The following is a 16,986-nucleotide window of genomic DNA, read 5'->3' as shown; positions in this document are numbered from 1 at the left end:
AAAAAAATGGTTAATGTGAAATGTCAATCTCAAATGAAAGACGTACGTCAGTTTTAGGCGCGACCTAAACGTAATAATTATTGCGTTTAGGCCGCGCCGGATTAAAATGCCCGGCACTAAATATAATCCCAAACTAAAGCCAAATAATGAAATATCTCGAAAAATTTTATATACGTATACAAATGAGACCAAAAACAATCATATAAGCCAATGTCCTATTTTGAAATTTTTGAAAATTCTAGTTGGCAACGAACGTGTTAAGTCTCTGAGCGGTTCTGCAACTATTATGGACAGGCTGTCGCTTACAACCATACACACGACTTGTTCGTTCGATCATTTTGTATCATAAAAAACGAGAATACAAGAGGAAAATAAAACATTTTTGTATGACAAAAATAGTCATAGCCGTGAAAAAGTTCTTGAATGATTAGTAGAGTTTAATCAATGTAACGATTTCTAATGTAATTTGCTTAACTGTGATATATTTGAGTTTAGCGTAATTAAACATTTCATAGCGCACGTTGAAAATAGAGTTACTAAACGGAAATGTCGTTTTTTTTAAATAAACTTATTTTCAGAAACTACTTGTTTAGTGACGTTATTGATTTCAACATTTGTTTTAATTCATAGTTTCTCTGCCATGGTTTAATGAAATTTTGTATTGTCTTGTATCTTGTCTATAGCGAGCCTGCAATGTTTTAAACGTTGCAATAGAAAAGGACTCTAGAAATTAACATCACTATACCTCAACTCCTCCGGGAAGGTATCTCTAAAGTCGTATTGTAACGAAATCGTAGGCTAATCGATATGGAACTTGTGCCACATGTCCTGATATACAAATAACTTTGATGTAATAAAGCCACATCTACAAAATGACTGAATGAATGAATCTTTTTAGAAGAGGTCTTTTCGATAACATTTTTATGCTTTCGTAGAAAATTTATACAATTTCACATATTCATAATTTGTATTATGAAGATATTTGTATGACTTTTATCATTTTCATGTGGTAAAAGCATTTTTTATGTTAGATCAAATGTGGCATTATTATACCATGGATACGAATTCATTACCATATTACACCCATCAGCAATAATTTTGGTAAAACGTAAGCAAATATTCATTTGTGCTAAGGCTAGAAACTTCATAAACATAACCATAGGCGCAATAATACACTCTCAAAATTCTTCATACCTTGCGCCACATACTTAGGGTTTCTATCAAATTTCACTTTGTACAGCTCGATGTGTGTACCTCTTGCTGATACTTGCAAAGATTGTCAGTAAAATTGTTCCAAAAAACCCACAGGTTGCCAGCACCCGCTTCCTGGGCCGCCACGGCAAGAAACTTAAGTCGGTGACCATCATCCACTCGTCCACAACCGAAACCGTCCGCCTGCCCGACGCCGCAGACCAGGGCCTCATAGTCCACACGGCTGTTAGGTAAGTAGAAACCAGTTTTTGAGCTCAATTACGTTGTCTAATATTAATGTGAAGTAAGGTTCGAAAGACCATGAATTTTACATAACAATTTTTGTGTTGTTCTTCAAGGTCGAAACTGCCCCTGAAGAAGAAAGTAGCGCTAAGAACACGAGCGTATCGCGGCAAGAAAGAACACAAAAACAAACAGGGAGACAAAGCGTCTCCTTCTCATAGTGCCAATAAAAAGAGGGTAAGTCAATGATTTGTAGTCTTAATAGTCTGAACTACATTTCGTATTCAAATGCTAATAATGCATTAATCTTTTCCAGAAGCCAAGTAACCCGCCAAAGCCTGAAGAACCCCAAAAAGTAACAAAAGAAACCGCAGCAGTCGTAACAAACGCAGAAGGAAAATCTCCAAAACACGTCATTCTATCTAAACATAAAGGTAAAGTGAAGAAGCGGACTAAAACGAAAGTCAAAAAGGAAACCATCGACTACAGCTCCATGCAAAAACATCCTTCTTCACCAACTAAGGACACTGAAGCATTAACCAAGGTCCAAAAATGGTTGTTAAGCACACCACAACCAACAATCATACCTAAGTCTAAATCGATACCTCTCGGCCTTACAGAGAGAACTCACTCTAGACAGGTCCCCAAGAGCACGAGAAAAACAAGACCGTCCAAGAGCGCAACCAACCTCCTATCAGGAGAAAAGACCAGACTACAAGTTGTGTTCAAACCTCCCTTCAGATTCAGTGTCAAAATCTGCAAGAGCGATAAAACCAAAGTCGTTCTCGACAAATCTTCTAAGCCTGACGTTGAAAGAAAACGCCTCGATGTTATCCCACAACATACTTCCGCTGCTGTAGTTAAACCCATTCCTGCCAGTAGTAAAGCACCTAAACATTCAAATTCCACTAGAAGTAATGTAGAAAACTCCAATCCAAGTCCTCCAAAAGTCGAAAAGTTGCAAACTCAGGAAGTTGGAGATCACGGCTACGCCAATTTACTGCCTCGAAGCGCAAGTGATTGCAAAGTGGGTAAGATGCCCGAAGTCAAAGTTAAAGGTGGCCATAAAAAGAGTAACTCTATTGGCCACAAAAAAGACACAACAGAGAGTAGACAAAACCTCATAGTGCCAGACGATTTAGATAATGCGCATGTGTATGAAAATGTCCTCCTTACACACGAACCATTCGTGCCTAAGAGCTGCAGCATGCCGCGCCGTCAGACCAGCGTGGGCATCTCGCGTCAAAGCAGCTACGGGCACCTGCCGAGAGCGCAAATCCGCCCCCACAGGCACAGTACAAACAACGTCTCTAGGTCCAGAAACAACAGCACCACAGATTTGGAGCACTTTTACAACGTTATCGAAACATTGAAAAAAGACACCGGGAACGCCAACACTTGCAACACTAACACCAGTAGCTCATCAGGCAGCAGTCGCCCGGAGACTGGTTTACTAAAAGGCAGCTCGACCAGGCAAGGCAACAGAACGTCGCGACAGAACAGTCTAGTCGACAAGCCGTCGCGCTCGAGTCCTATTGGGGCGTCAAAATCGAAACTTCGAAGGCAGATGAGCGAAGCGGAGTTGGGGAAGTGTGCTGCGGACATGAGGGGCTTCCAGCTCGTGGTAGGGAAGGACAAGTTGAAAAGGCAGTTGAGCAATAATGAGTTGTGTAGGTCTCGCGTACAGCTGGCGATGCCGATGTCGGCGGGCGCGGAGCCGCGGCAGGCGTTCTGCTGGAACAAGCGCGCCAGCCTCGACTGCGAGGCGTCTCTCCCAACGCCGCGCGTCTCTTCCCGAGCAGGCAAACGCACCACATACACTTTCGGAGAGCTGAAACACGCTGTGCCCAATGCCACGGACGCGCCCGCCGCCGACGACGTCCACGTCTCCCCGGAAGAGTTTCTAAAAATAATCGACAATTAACACTTGTACGTTCCACGTGATTCTTGTGGTAGCTACTTCTGTATTAATAAAATAATCAATGTGTATAATAGGATACTCGCGAGACCGTCGCCTGCCGGTGTAAATATTGTAATTTGCTTTTAATATTAGGACTAACGTTGCCACTGAAACAGGCCATTGCTCAGTTACTTGCAAATTAACACTTCGATAATTACATAATTTAATTAATCGATAAGTACAGAAAAATAATATGCTGCAATACACGGTTAATTTTGTATTAAAAGTACATAAAGACAGTACATAAATGTAAGACATTTATCAATACCTAAGTATGTTTAGGTACTCTATTGATTTATATAATAATATCGAAGAAGGCTAACAATGGTCTAGTTTCACTGATCGATCTCTATAAATGAATCTCTATTTTTTCTACATGCTATGTATTGTACAAATTACTCATATCCATTTGAAGTGTTCATGTAAGATGATTATTTTAATGCCTTCAAGTGTTTATATTTGTCTTTATTCCGTATCTAGTTCGTTTATGATTTGAGTTTAGCTTGTTTATGTTGAATAGCTGTCAATTAACAAGTCAATCTGTTTTATCTTAATAGATGTTTAAAAATAACACCACACCAAACTACTGACGATAAAAATATTGTAAATATTTTAATGTAGTTTTAAGATTAACATAGGATTCCTCAGCTCCGTAAATAAGTCTAAAAATTTCATATTCCGTAAATAGGACTACGAAGAATAATTATTTTAGCAAATATCTCAGAAGTATTTTAAGTAACTTACCTGGGTTCATTTTGTGGTTGTGAATTGTTTTTAATTCACAGTTATCATTGAAACGGAATCCTATGAATATAAAAAATAATAACCATTTTAAAAACAATAATTTATATGAAGCAAAAGTAAACTGTCGTAAGCTATCGTAAGAATATTATTTTTCTATAAAACATTGGATAACACGAACTAACAGGCGTTAATAAAATTTATCATAATGTAACTATTAAGAGAACTCATGGCTGTTGTAATCTCACTTTTTTTACAAATTAGTTCTGCAATATCTGGGATGGAATTTATTTTAATTAAGGTCAGGTGGGGTAAAAGGAACATACTTTATTTCGAGACAAATGTTATGAGCTCTAGGAGGAATAAATAATGTCTTATACGAATTTCGAAATAATTTAATCTTGCCCTGGTTTATCAGCTTTCCATGTTTTAACAATCGTTATGCTATAACTAATACTTACGATGTATCGGACAAAAACGTTCAGGTTGGGCTAACGTTTCTGTTCCCCCAAAAAATGGGGTAAGAGGCACTGTCATCGTATTTCATATAAATATAATATATATTTAAATATACCGGTAGTTAAGTCCTAAGTAAAACTATTTCAATCGAATTTTGATAACCATTGAAATAACGTATAGTTATCAAAAAAAAATTGAAAAATTAATTTTGGGACAAGAGGAACATACAAGTCAAGGTCATGGGTGAAAAATTAAAGAAAAGTGAACCTGTTATATTTTTTTTAGTACAAAACATAATAACGGCACATTTTTAACCACTCGTTTACAAATCAACATATTAAGTAACTTAGAACTTTTTAAAAATCATCATAATAGAAAAACGATGTTTGGTCCAAAAATAAATTTATACTTCTAACAAAATTTATTTTTTAATATATTTTCTTTAGTCACCATAATCTCTAATACTTTGAAAACCGTTTAGTGAAGCGGTTTTCTATGTATTACATTTAGTGAAATCAATTGAAATTTGGTATAGAAGTAGTGTGGCCACGTAGCTAATGTGCAATGAGCCATTTTTGTGTTTGTTCTTAGATTACGTCATTAGTTTAGTGCTCATGCAAATTTTTTTTAGTTTTCGACTAAAATATTAAATTTTCTAAAAATTCTTGATGGAAAAAATTTACTTTTACAGCTGATTTCAAAAAACAACCTTAAGATGTGTGATTGTTAACACAAAAAATTTTAGTGGTATGATTATTGTAACATTCGTCAGAAATTAACATCATTATCTCTAAAATTTTACCAAAAATTTACGATTACAATCAAAAACCTTATTTGAACAAATTTAATTTAATTTCTTAAAAGTATATATGTATAGGTATAAAATAATATATATGGATATAACGTTGTGTTTGTTCGAATATGACAATATGCCATTATGACAATTCATCAAAAAGTTGGTCACCCCTGACACGGGGGAAGAGGAACATATGTTTCTCTTACCCCGTGAGTACTAGACCCTCTTACCCCGTAAGTACTACACCCTCTTACCCAATAAAAAGTAAAACTTACCGTTTTCTCTACGTATTTTTCTATAAAATAATCTCCAGCACTTTTTTTTAGGTATTATGGACTTTAATCCTTCTTCCCCCGGTGTTCCTCTTACCCCACCTGACCTTATGTATTATTACGACAATATTGTAGTGCATAAACGATTAAATCATGTAATTATAACTTTATGTAATATGTGGAAATTATAAATAATTCGATAGATAGATGTTAGGTGAAACCGATTAAAATGGAAAGTTCCCGCCTAAATTATTTTTTTTATTTCGTGTTGAGGACAATTATGTGGAAGTCCAAAGAAATATTTTTTCTTAGAAAAGTTAGCACGAGGGCAATTTTCTATCTCAGATATTACTCAGAATGTGTTCCAGTATTTCGTGAGTGGTGCGTCGCGATCCTTGCGGCCGTAGCACAGCGTCTATGAGCTTTGTCGTAGGGAGGTAAGGGTAAAAAGCTATTGTATAAAAACTGATATCTAAGTCGATACTAAAAGTATTGGAGGTGTTACAAATTTGTATTTTTTTTGTTTCAAATTAAAGAATTGTGCAAATAACTTCTTATGATAATGATTTGACGAGTGCAATTTCTTAGTAAATCGAATTTGCTATTCTTCGTTTTAAAACCTCTGCTGAAGTTTAAAATATTTCTGATTCTTTCTTAAGATGGTCATAAGTGTACGTTATAATTGTGAATTTCGAAAAGATAATAAATGTGATTAGATTCTATGGAACTATTTAATGGTTTTATAGCTCATAATGTTATGAATTACGTATGTTAGTAGTTTCCAAATTGTATATGTCTGTTTCTTGGTGTCATGTCTATAGGATTTATTTTAGCTCTGTCGTTGATTAAACTGATGTGAAAATAGTCTAAACATCTGACCATGATCTCGCTGTATTTGTTCCAAGTGCCTTATGAACAAATCATTGCATTCCTACTTACATTTCAAACTAACTTTTGCTGTTTCTTTTTCTGAGTATTCTCTGTATGAAATGTAGTTTCAGCAGCTAACTCACTTTTGTACTGATATTATTATGTCTGATGATATGTAATTATTATATTTGTAATCTAAGCTTCTTATTTCCGTACATAAATTAGTCTGTGATAGATTATTCATTTACAAGTTTACTGTTGTATTCTGTCTCTAAACTTGTTTTTATGTCCAACATTTCAAACGATTATTAGTCTAATTAATTACAATGATAAATACAAATTTGTAATAAATTCATTTTCTAACATTTACTTTTTTTCTGCATTTTTTAAAGAATTAAACGAATCCAACAAAATCTCTGAGTATTAATTCATTTTGCCTTGCCCCTATCAGTATCAAACTAATATTTAGGCTGAATCCGCTGATACCTGTGCAATTTTGAGTGAACAAATGCTTTAAAAAAATTATGAAAAATGAAACCTTCTTGATTTTGGGTAACATTACTAAATCAAGTAGTCAAGCGATTCATAAATTTTATATCAAACAACTGTAAATTGCATTTTGCATTGTTACTGCATGTTCGATAAACAACATTTAAAAGTTTCGATTTTCTTTTGTTCCCAACCTTTCACAAGTCTGTCATCGTGTTCTGTGAAAGTATTGCAGGGAACCGCTTGTTTGATACATGTGTCTCGATATAAATATTAAGTTGAAATGGCTCCAATACGTTACAGCCTCCATTACGAGGACTATGCTGAGCATTTGATGTCAAGATTTGGCAAATTACTGCAAATGCAATCTTTAGTGGATATGACACTCATGTGCAGTTCACACACTCTGCGTGTTCATAAGGCTGTTCTTGCAGCTAGTAGTGCTTATTTTCAGGTAAATACCTAACATTTAATTACAAAAATAGATAAGAGTCATACATGGAAATGATAAAGTATCTGTCGTGGGTAGTTTGTTGAAGTCCGCCATTTTCCCTCAGGAAGTTCTTCAAAAGCAAACCGGTGAACCGTTGATAATTCTGAAAATGCGCTTTAGCGTACTGAAATGCCTCGTAGAGTTCATGTACTGCGGGAAAACACAGTGTTTGGAGGAAAATCTGGATGAATTGGTATCCGCGGCTCAATTCTTGAAAATTAAAGGACTTTCAAAAGTGACGAAAGAAGGACTTGGTATTGCTAATAATGGTAAGTACAGGCATCTAAACGGGGCATAAAAAGGTATAACCCAATTGAAATATCTGTGGACATCATTGACTTACAAATAATTGGACGACGGGTCTAATACAAAAACCACGAAAAAAATGTCCCAAGTCAACCTATTTAAACGTAGTGACATGTAAAGGAATATGAAAAACGTTGAATTTAAATTGTAATGTCATCGCAGTACTGTCTAATTTTGCTTGCTTCGCTGTCAGTCGAACAAACGAAGACTTAAGCGTGAATAACGCTCTGTATACGATTTTAACGCCCTATAAGTTCGGACACTTTTTAGCGCGGACCCGACGTCCATATAATTGTAAGTCAATGGTGGACATCGTCTCTTTTGGTTAATATTATTGTGCCCTCAGTGTCGTTGCCATAGCAATCACAACGACAAAAATGTCACTTTTAGGCCATTTTTAATATTTTAAATAGATATAAATCTACCTACTTACTTACCAATTTGAAATAGCAGTAATGGTCATAGAATATAGAAATAGTTTTCATCACATTTGCACGTAAATTGCATGCAGGCTAACTTGACTATAATGCCCCAAATAAAACCCTCCGGCCTTTTTCTTCTAATTTCACCTGTGGTCGGTGTAATGAAAAAGGAAAAGGCCCGATGGCTTAATTTGGGGCATTAGTCAAGTTAGCCTGCATGCAATTATACTATTTACGTGCAAGTGTGATGTAAAACATTGCATGTTTCACGGACGGTAATGGGAATTACGAATCTCGACTCCGAAAACTTCAGTCTCGATTTCGGGCTTCTAATTCGGGAATCTCGTTCGTTATTCCTTACTTACCGCTCTTAATAGACAATGTACTATTAAGGCAGGCACCTAATTTAAGGGCTCTTACACATAAACACGATACTACGTCGCGTCGTGTTACAACGCGGCATTGTTTTATCATGCGACGTCGTATCGTGGAAATCTATGACGAGCAACGCAAAAATTCACGGCACGACATCATATCGCAGAAACTGAATGTGCGCTCCCGAGTGCCGCATTCATTTGTTATTCAATATTCAAAGATGACTTTGTATTCTTCTGATATTTTGTCTCATAGTACAGGACGCTCCTCAACTGTCATCTTTGAATATTGAATAACAAATGAATGCGGCATTGGCGAGCTCACCGTGAGTTTCTACGATACGACGTCGTCCTGAGCGTCGTGATAAGTTGCGATGTCGAGTCGTGAATTTTTACGTTGCTCGTTACGACGTCGCATCGTGGAACGATGGCGCGTCGTAGCACGAAGCGACGTCGTAACTGCGTCTTTTCCGGGTCGAGGCGCACATTGCGATTCACAACTGGTGGATCGGAAACGTATGACATTTCAAATCGGAAAAATAGTTTAACTCACAAATTAGAAAGAGATAAGTAGGAATCATGTTCATCTTCTCGCTCAGAAACCCATCTGATTTCGAGACTACCCGATCGGTTCGATTCCGATTTGAATCAAAATTAGGACTCAGGAGACGAAGCGGGGAGGGGTGCTGCGATGCGTAAGTCCGATTACTTAGTTGCGACACTGTATTGCTTATGGGCGCATCGGCAGCGCCCGTGAGGCATCGGTCTCAGAAAAATCTATTTCCATGCACTAAAAGCGAAAAAGATGCTGTTTAGAGTCTACACTACCACAGCACGAATTCAATTTTTTCCCGTTCTAATACGGTTCATTTTTTATTTTAGAATTTATTTTTTACAAACGAAATTAAAACCATTTGAAAAATGTATATCGCATACTACACGTGTTTTATTTAGTTGATAAAAAAAAATCATTGGTGTACTTAAAGGACGTATTGTTTACAGAGGTTTTCTTGTAAAATTAATAATAATAATAATAATAACGCACACACTCGACATAGCCCCGCACTAGGGAAACCCTGGGTCGCGGGTGCCATGGACATATACATAGACAACCACAAATTACACCCAAACTCACGAGAGAAATAAATGTAGGCCATACAAATATTTCTCCCGGCCCGGGAATCGAACCTGAGACCTCTGCGTCGGCATGGTAACCGTTCGGCCACCTAGGGAGTTAATGTAAATTTCGAGTAAACATAAATCAATTCAATTACACATACTTTTTAACATACATACATATTTTTTCCAAGGTTATTTTTAATTCAAAACTTCCACTGTTGTGCGGAATCAACCAAAGCCATTTGAGAGTGTATCGACTCAATAACATTGTTGACTCTTAACGGCCGAAGAGCATCTGGCGACTTTTTTCGCTCTTATTGCATTGACGTGAAGCTTGTTCAGACCGGCTTAGGCCGGTCGCAATAGTGCTATTCCGCGTTAGGCAATTGATATTGCGGTAGAAAGGAAAGAAGTGAATTTTTGTAACGATATTGTACATAGCATAATGAATTTTACAAATTTGATTCAAGCCAAAATCTTCCCCGGAATTCTCGCGAATGCGCGAGTATTCTCGAAGATTCACGAGAATTCTGGAAACGGAACCATATTTCAAAGAGAAAATTTTAAGTGTATAACCTCCGGAAACCTATCGAAACATTCCGAAGGTGCCAAAACTTTCCAGAGGCTTCGTTCTTACGGCCATTGTTATTGAAATTTCAGGTATAATTACATTAAGGTCACCTTCAAATTTAACTATTACTAGAAGCGCTTCAATGGCGTCACTGACGCAACCGCGCTGCTCCTAATTTTCTTACAATATTATTTTTCTTTACAAGCGTTTAAATTTGAAGACACCTTTAAGTATATTAATATTCGTCACCTAAAAATTCCCTGCCGTGCCGTCTTGTATCAGTGGGCACCAGTAGTGCGATTCACGTAAGTTCAAGCTATCAAAACATCGTTGGAAGTTACGTAGTCGTTCGATCGAAGTCCTATCCAAAATGGGTAATCACGTATCACTTGAAACGAACGTTGATATTAGTAAAATCGAAACGTAACGACTAATGAACGACATCTTGGATTGTGAAATGTGACATTTAGTCGTCGAAACTCTATTGAAAGAACTGTGAAAATTTTAGCAGAATACGTATGACTTGTCGTTTAGAGTCGACTTAAGATCGATTCATATACCAGAATACGCTTTAACGACATTTGGATCGAACGACTTTAAAATTGGACTCGTTGACGTTCACTGTCACACGTGAATACGAAAAAGCAGTTCAACGACTATTTGATTTTTTTATTTTTGACGATTTGATTACGTGAATCACCCCCCAGGCTTTATTTATTTATTTATTATTATTATTTATTATTTATTTACTTACAGCTTTACACCTACCATTACAGTAATAAACACCAATGCGGCAGTGTACATCTTCAAACGTATATACTTATATAATAACTACATATTCAAACGTATATACTTATATAATAGCTTATTTAACTTGACATCTTTCAAAAGTATATACATATAATCAACTGATTTAATTGGTTTGTAGGCGAGCTGCCTGTGTTCACGCCACCCGTGGTTATCAACAGACCACCCCAGTCACTTATTGACTTACATTCACAGGTAATGGTATTTTAGATATTATATCGCCATCACCAATTTTATTAGTACCTACGTATTAGAAAATGGTAAGTGGTTTATCGTGAGCCATATTTTAACCAATGCCTCTACCATGAGTTTACTTTAGCAGTTCTCGCTAGCGCCAGCGAAAAATATTTGTATCCAAAATATTACTTCTTCTCGTAACCGCTAGGGGTGCTATAATTTGCCATAAAAAATTGTGAAGTAATTTACACAGTCTCTAGCGACAATTGTCACATTAAACTCATGGTAGAGACACTGAACTTGTTTATCGATATACTTTTCTGATAGTCGGTACTCGATTGATAACATTCAACAGAGTAAAGTTACTTACCCACATTACGACGGAGAGAGGACAAAATAAAAACGAGAACTTAAATAGTAACCGTAGAGCTCCTTGTGAAAGAGTTCGTCCGGGGAAGTTACAACACCATACTTGTTTCTGCCGCCAAGTAGTACTTAGTATGAGTATTACTGCAATCTCATTTTAAAGGATGAAACTGCAAGCACATGGAACTTGTCAAGGCACAATTGCAGTGCCACTCAGGTCTATACGTAGGCACTTCGTCGCTTGATAGCATAAAAAATACATTGCCTTTACAAGGATACCAACGACCCGAAGCAGCCTCCGCCTCCGCCGCAACTAACTCCTGCTACCAGCACCAGCCAGCCAGTCGACAATATGGGAAGGCCAAAGAAGGTCTGATGGTCCGATATTCATTTAATAATTTAATGTACTTGGTTTAATTCTTAAGGCGTCAGACAGTGGTGGACCCATTTTGGGGCGGGTAATAAATAATTTCATTCTAGTAACGCCCACGTCTTTCGAGACCCCCGCACACAGCGTCTTTCGAGCGTTAGCGTCTTGCCTACCCACGCCCCCTATAGCGATACAACGTCCGCGTGACGGCGACTCGACGCAACGTAGTATCCCTAAGTTGTCGACGCAACGCCAACACTGAGCGACAGCTTTATTAAGCTGTCGCTCAGTGTTGCACTATTGTGCCGGACGTCGGGTATACTGTTAGACTGTTGGGTTTCTTACAGGCCTTAAAAACATGTGTTAGAAACAAATCATATTTTACCAGATTCCCATTCTTATGAAATCTTACATTTTTGCGAAAAAAGGACTACGTCTGGGTGTCTTAGAACAGATGGAAATAATTATGTACAACAACAGGGGTTTTATAATTAATGAACAATTGAATTTTGCATTTTTGCTTTATTACGAATATTTTCGGGTTTCAACAATAGCAATACTGGGGGTAGCGGGGTATAGATACACCAACTGTTCTGAACGAGCTCACTCACGGGTTAAGAACCTTCAGCTCGCCCTCTTCATCCGGTGGCGCAGTCAAGGCCATCAGCGGCCAACTGCAGTGTCCTTCATAAAAAAAAAACGAGCTCACTCTTCGGCCGAGCGTCGAGCAGTCAACAGTCCCAGAGGATGCCTCGTGGAGAGGCGAAAACGTGTCGGGTATATTTTTGGTGATGGTTTGTGACTATAGTTGCGCTTGTGTTATTTATTTTATGAATAATTAACTGCATGGAAAAATATTCAACACAAGCGCAGCTATTTTGCACGATTTAATCATCACTGGGTTCGCGGTGTAGCAAATTAATTTACTTCCATTTTTATTAACATGGACTTCTGCAAAGTAACGCCTGAATCTATTAATTAATTTTATATCTTTTTGGTTCCTCTTTGTCGTGAATTTTCTCGCGCTACAATAGCACATCTTGAGAATCAACACATTCCCTGATCATTTTATTGCTTCTTGTATGACGTTTGACCTTCTAATATAAAAATAAGCCTTCGTAAATTTAATAATTTGGACAACATCCACAGGACGTGGTAGTACGTATTCCCTTCGACATAGAGAACGGCGGTAGCGGTGGATCCGGCGATTACACCGACACGCCTCGCGCCATCAAACCTCGACGCGGCAGACCCAGTGTTCGGGTAAAATCATCTTCCTTGGCATTATTGCACAAATACACCAATCTTCGTTATGAAGATAAAAACGGCCATGCATAAAATATCGCTGTCTCACAAATGAAAACAATGTCATCCAGCCATTGTCGATAACGTAACTTAAACAGTGTATGATCTATATGATCTATATGAACACGAGCAGTACATTTAAACAATCTCCGATACCGTTATAGATTAATTATTTTATTGCTCTCTGTTTTATATGTATAAATAGCGGCCAGGAGGTTGGGACAGTAGTGGTGCGCTAGGAAGAGCAGCAGAGCGCGCCTTATTGCGCCGAGAACAAGATTCTCGTAAAGCCATACACCAGTTGAAGCATTTACAGTCGCGCCATATGCAGGTACCAGTTTCTAAGTCCAATTAATTAATCAACCAGCTGTATTTCAGTCTTACTAAATGTGACATAAGGTTTGATGTTTTCCATGGAGTAGGACACCACGAATGTGAAAGGCCTGTTTCATATAATTTGAATTTCTCTTGATCACAGGATTACATGGAAAGAGTAACGCTATCTCAAGCCGTCAATAGTATCTGCGGCCCGGAATCGTCGTCGTCACACAGCTACATGAACATTGACAACGATCTCATGTATATGGACCAAACTGTCTCCTCCAACGTATTGGATCCCACCATATCTTACTCCAAAGAACCTCCAATGGGCAATGAGACTATGACCTCGAGTTATTCCACTGCAACAACCACTAGCGAGTCCTCTAACGGAGGCATCAGTACCGCCATGTCTCAATATGTTAATGCTCTAAAAAGCGCAGGTCTACCCACTGATCTTCCGATACTTTTTGAATCCGGTGATGGTTCCTACATAAATGTTAACGAACAGGTTCTTTTAGACATGGTCCAAAGCAGTGAGATCCAATACGAAGTAATCGAACAACCTAATATCATTGAAAAAGTTGCAGATCCGAGTGAAATTAAAAGCATAGACGATCTTTCAAAGTCTATCGAGAGAGGGGAAATGTTGATGGGGAACAAAGGTTATCCAGGAAATGATTATGGTAAGGATACCAGTCAGTACAGTCGTCACGAAGATGCTATTAACAGCTTAAATGCAATCTTGCCCGATAATTTGGAACCGTTCGCTGAGCAACAAAATTTCGTTGTACTCGATCGTCTTCAAGAAAGCAGCAACATGGATTCTGTGAACGCCAATGACTTTTCATGTATTGATGGCGACATGCAATTTTTCACGAAATCTATGAGTGACGATGTCAAAAAATATTACGAAGAACAACAACTGAACGATGCAAGGGTTATGGAACAGTTGTGTCCAACGAGCACTACATTAGACACTAACTTCAGCATTTCATTGCTCGATACAAAAAGCACTAACATGAGTCAGCAATATAATCCTTTGAATCATGAAGATTTAAGAAGGAACGAAGATTGCTACTTTGGTCTACAACTTCCACAGACTTCCGATTTTAAGGAGGATGCCTTGGACTGTCTAATGGCTACACCTAAAAGAACTGATGAAGACCATAACCAACTTGATAAACAAGCTCAGGAAAGAGATGAAATAATTCAAGATTTGATGAATATCGAGAAAAATATGGCCCAGAACAATAATGGAGAAGGAGTCAAGTCTAATTTTGACTCAAATGTACAAGATTTCAATGATACTTTAAACGTCGACGCAGTGTTTAATGAGGATCCTAATAATATGCAGGGTGAGATGCATTCTGATAAGAACCATAAAAACACTGAAGACTTATCTAGTGACATAACATCAAGTGGTTTACAATGGGACAATATTGATATTAGCAATAAGGGTAATGAATGTGACGAAAATAGCGATATGACGGAAAGTGAACGTACTCGTATTTCAGACTCGCAGTTTCAAGACTCGGCGATTGACCTAACTGGAGCAAATAACATGAAAGGTGTTGGGATTGAACTGGATGAAAGGGTGAATAAAGAAAATGAACCAACTAATGACGGTGATCGAGGCATAAGTTCAGGTTTAGAAAACGACATTCCTTTTGCTGTAGGGTTACTTCCCTTGAAACAAGTGCAGCCTACTGAAGAAGGAAGTTTGTTGAAACGAAAAAATTCAATCGATGATCTGTTAGATAATGTCGACGCGAAATGTTTAAAGCGTAAAGTGAAGTATAAGAAATTGTGATTTGTTACGATAGAGTTAATACTTAAAATAAATTGTTTTACATTAAGTGTTTTATAATAATTACATTATACAATTATAGCATAGTAGAATACGACCATGTAGGATAACTCCCTTCAAAATAGCAGCGCGGCTTGTGTGCACGCACGCACCGTACGCCGTGTTCGCATAATCTCGTAGTGTACCTACTTGCGTTGCATTGCGGGGGTCGTCTCACGCACTATTCATTAAACAATTGAAGCGTTCGCTCGATGTTTTAAAAATGACATCAATAATCGTGTTTATTATTGTTTATCGGTAACCAGAGTGCTGCGAATTCAGAATTTTCGTTATTCATGATACCTACTAAACATGAGACGTGAAAGATGGAAAAAAATGTGTAACCTATAAAATAACATTTTTTATTTATTTAAGTTTGGGAGCCCAGCGGTTAGCAATATAGGCGTTAGATGAAAAGCTCTCGAACGAACTCTTAGGTTCTGATCTGAATGTTCTGGATACAGGAAATTCCTAAGTTTAAGATCCAAGTAATTAGTGTGGTCGTTTAGCACATTTTTTTTTTTCATAACATTGTTTTTCTTTAATAACTGTACGAGCTGCTTGTCTCGTACAGTAATATGTCAGAATACGTCAGGTGATATCAGCGAGATGATGCAGGGAGATGTCAAATATGCTGTAGAAATAATACTCGACCGATACCACGGAGTAACTTTATTGTACTGAAAATTATAATTTATACATATTGCACGTGCACAATGTAGGGTGCGACGTTGCATATTGTCAGTTGCACAATAATGTACGTTGACCCGTACATACTCCCGACACACAAGGAAGAAATAAAATAAAAATGTCATTAAAAATTGTAAATATGCAAAATATAAATCATATAAATTAACAATGTAAAATGTTTAAATATTCCAACTTAAAATATAAAAACTGTTCTTAAATATTTCACTTATATGTCACTATAAATTGTCAACTTAAAAATTTAATATGAAAACAAATTAAGAGCAACAAAAATATTAATTAACTAGGTTTGTAGAATTATTTTTAAATAAAAGTGAATTTTCTTCGGCATCGTTGGCGAGGTACCGGTATCCACACTCGCCATGGAACCTCTCAATCCGCTAGTCATTCTTCCGGACGGCAACATAGAGCGTGGCGCAGGCAGTGACTATTACGTCAGTGAGTGACGTCTCATCCATCGCAGAGAGATGGGTAGAACTACGTTGCGCGGGCGCTCTTTCTTGCAGGTTGCATCGCTTAGATTTTATGTATCATCCTAAGATCCCGAGTAATGATAATACTGGTCCAATGATGCTTGTGTAGATAATAATGTAGTGCGTGTTATTGCTGTTGGTAAACTGTTCTAATTGTTGTTGCTTCATGATGTCAATCTTCTGTTGGATTTCTTCATATGTTATTTCATGGTTTTCAGGAACAAAATTGTCAGGTAATGATATATTCATGATTTCGTTCAATGATAACTGAGTGTCTTGCATGTCAAGGGCAACAGTGGGACGTATA

General features: G+C 37.4%; 2 protein-coding genes across 2 annotated transcripts in view; both read left to right on the top strand.

Annotated features, from left to right (window-relative positions):
* Positions 1 to 4,396, top strand: part of LOC113232076 — a 461,052-nt gene extending 456,656 nt beyond the window's left edge. The window contains exons 10-12 of the mRNA XM_026466703.1: positions 1,309 to 1,442; positions 1,551 to 1,671; positions 1,751 to 4,396. Coding sequence (XP_026322488.1) covers positions 1,309 to 1,442; positions 1,551 to 1,671; positions 1,751 to 3,358 — 1,863 coding nt within the window. The 3' untranslated portion in view covers positions 3,359 to 4,396. The remainder of the gene's footprint in view (positions 1 to 1,308; positions 1,443 to 1,550; positions 1,672 to 1,750) is intronic.
* A 2,816-nt stretch (positions 4,397 to 7,212) lies between these two features.
* On the top strand, positions 7,213 to 15,462 carry LOC113232075. Its single transcript, XM_026466702.1, has 7 exons — positions 7,213 to 7,475; positions 7,579 to 7,783; positions 11,235 to 11,308; positions 11,931 to 12,026; positions 13,176 to 13,289; positions 13,537 to 13,662; positions 13,810 to 15,462. The coding sequence occupies exons 1-7, from the start codon at positions 7,305 to 7,307 to the stop codon at positions 15,460 to 15,462; spliced, it is 2,439 nt and encodes an 812-aa protein (XP_026322487.1). The 5' UTR covers positions 7,213 to 7,304.
* Positions 15,463 to 16,986: the final 1,524 nt, after the last annotated feature.

Source organism: Hyposmocoma kahamanoa, unplaced genomic scaffold, assembly GCF_003589595.1.
Source record: "Hyposmocoma kahamanoa isolate Upper Pololo Valley unplaced genomic scaffold, ASM358959v1 66, whole genome shotgun sequence".
In the NCBI taxonomy this organism is placed as follows: domain Eukaryota; kingdom Metazoa; phylum Arthropoda; class Insecta; order Lepidoptera; family Cosmopterigidae; genus Hyposmocoma; species Hyposmocoma kahamanoa.
This window is presented reverse-complemented; position numbering and strand designations above follow the sequence as displayed.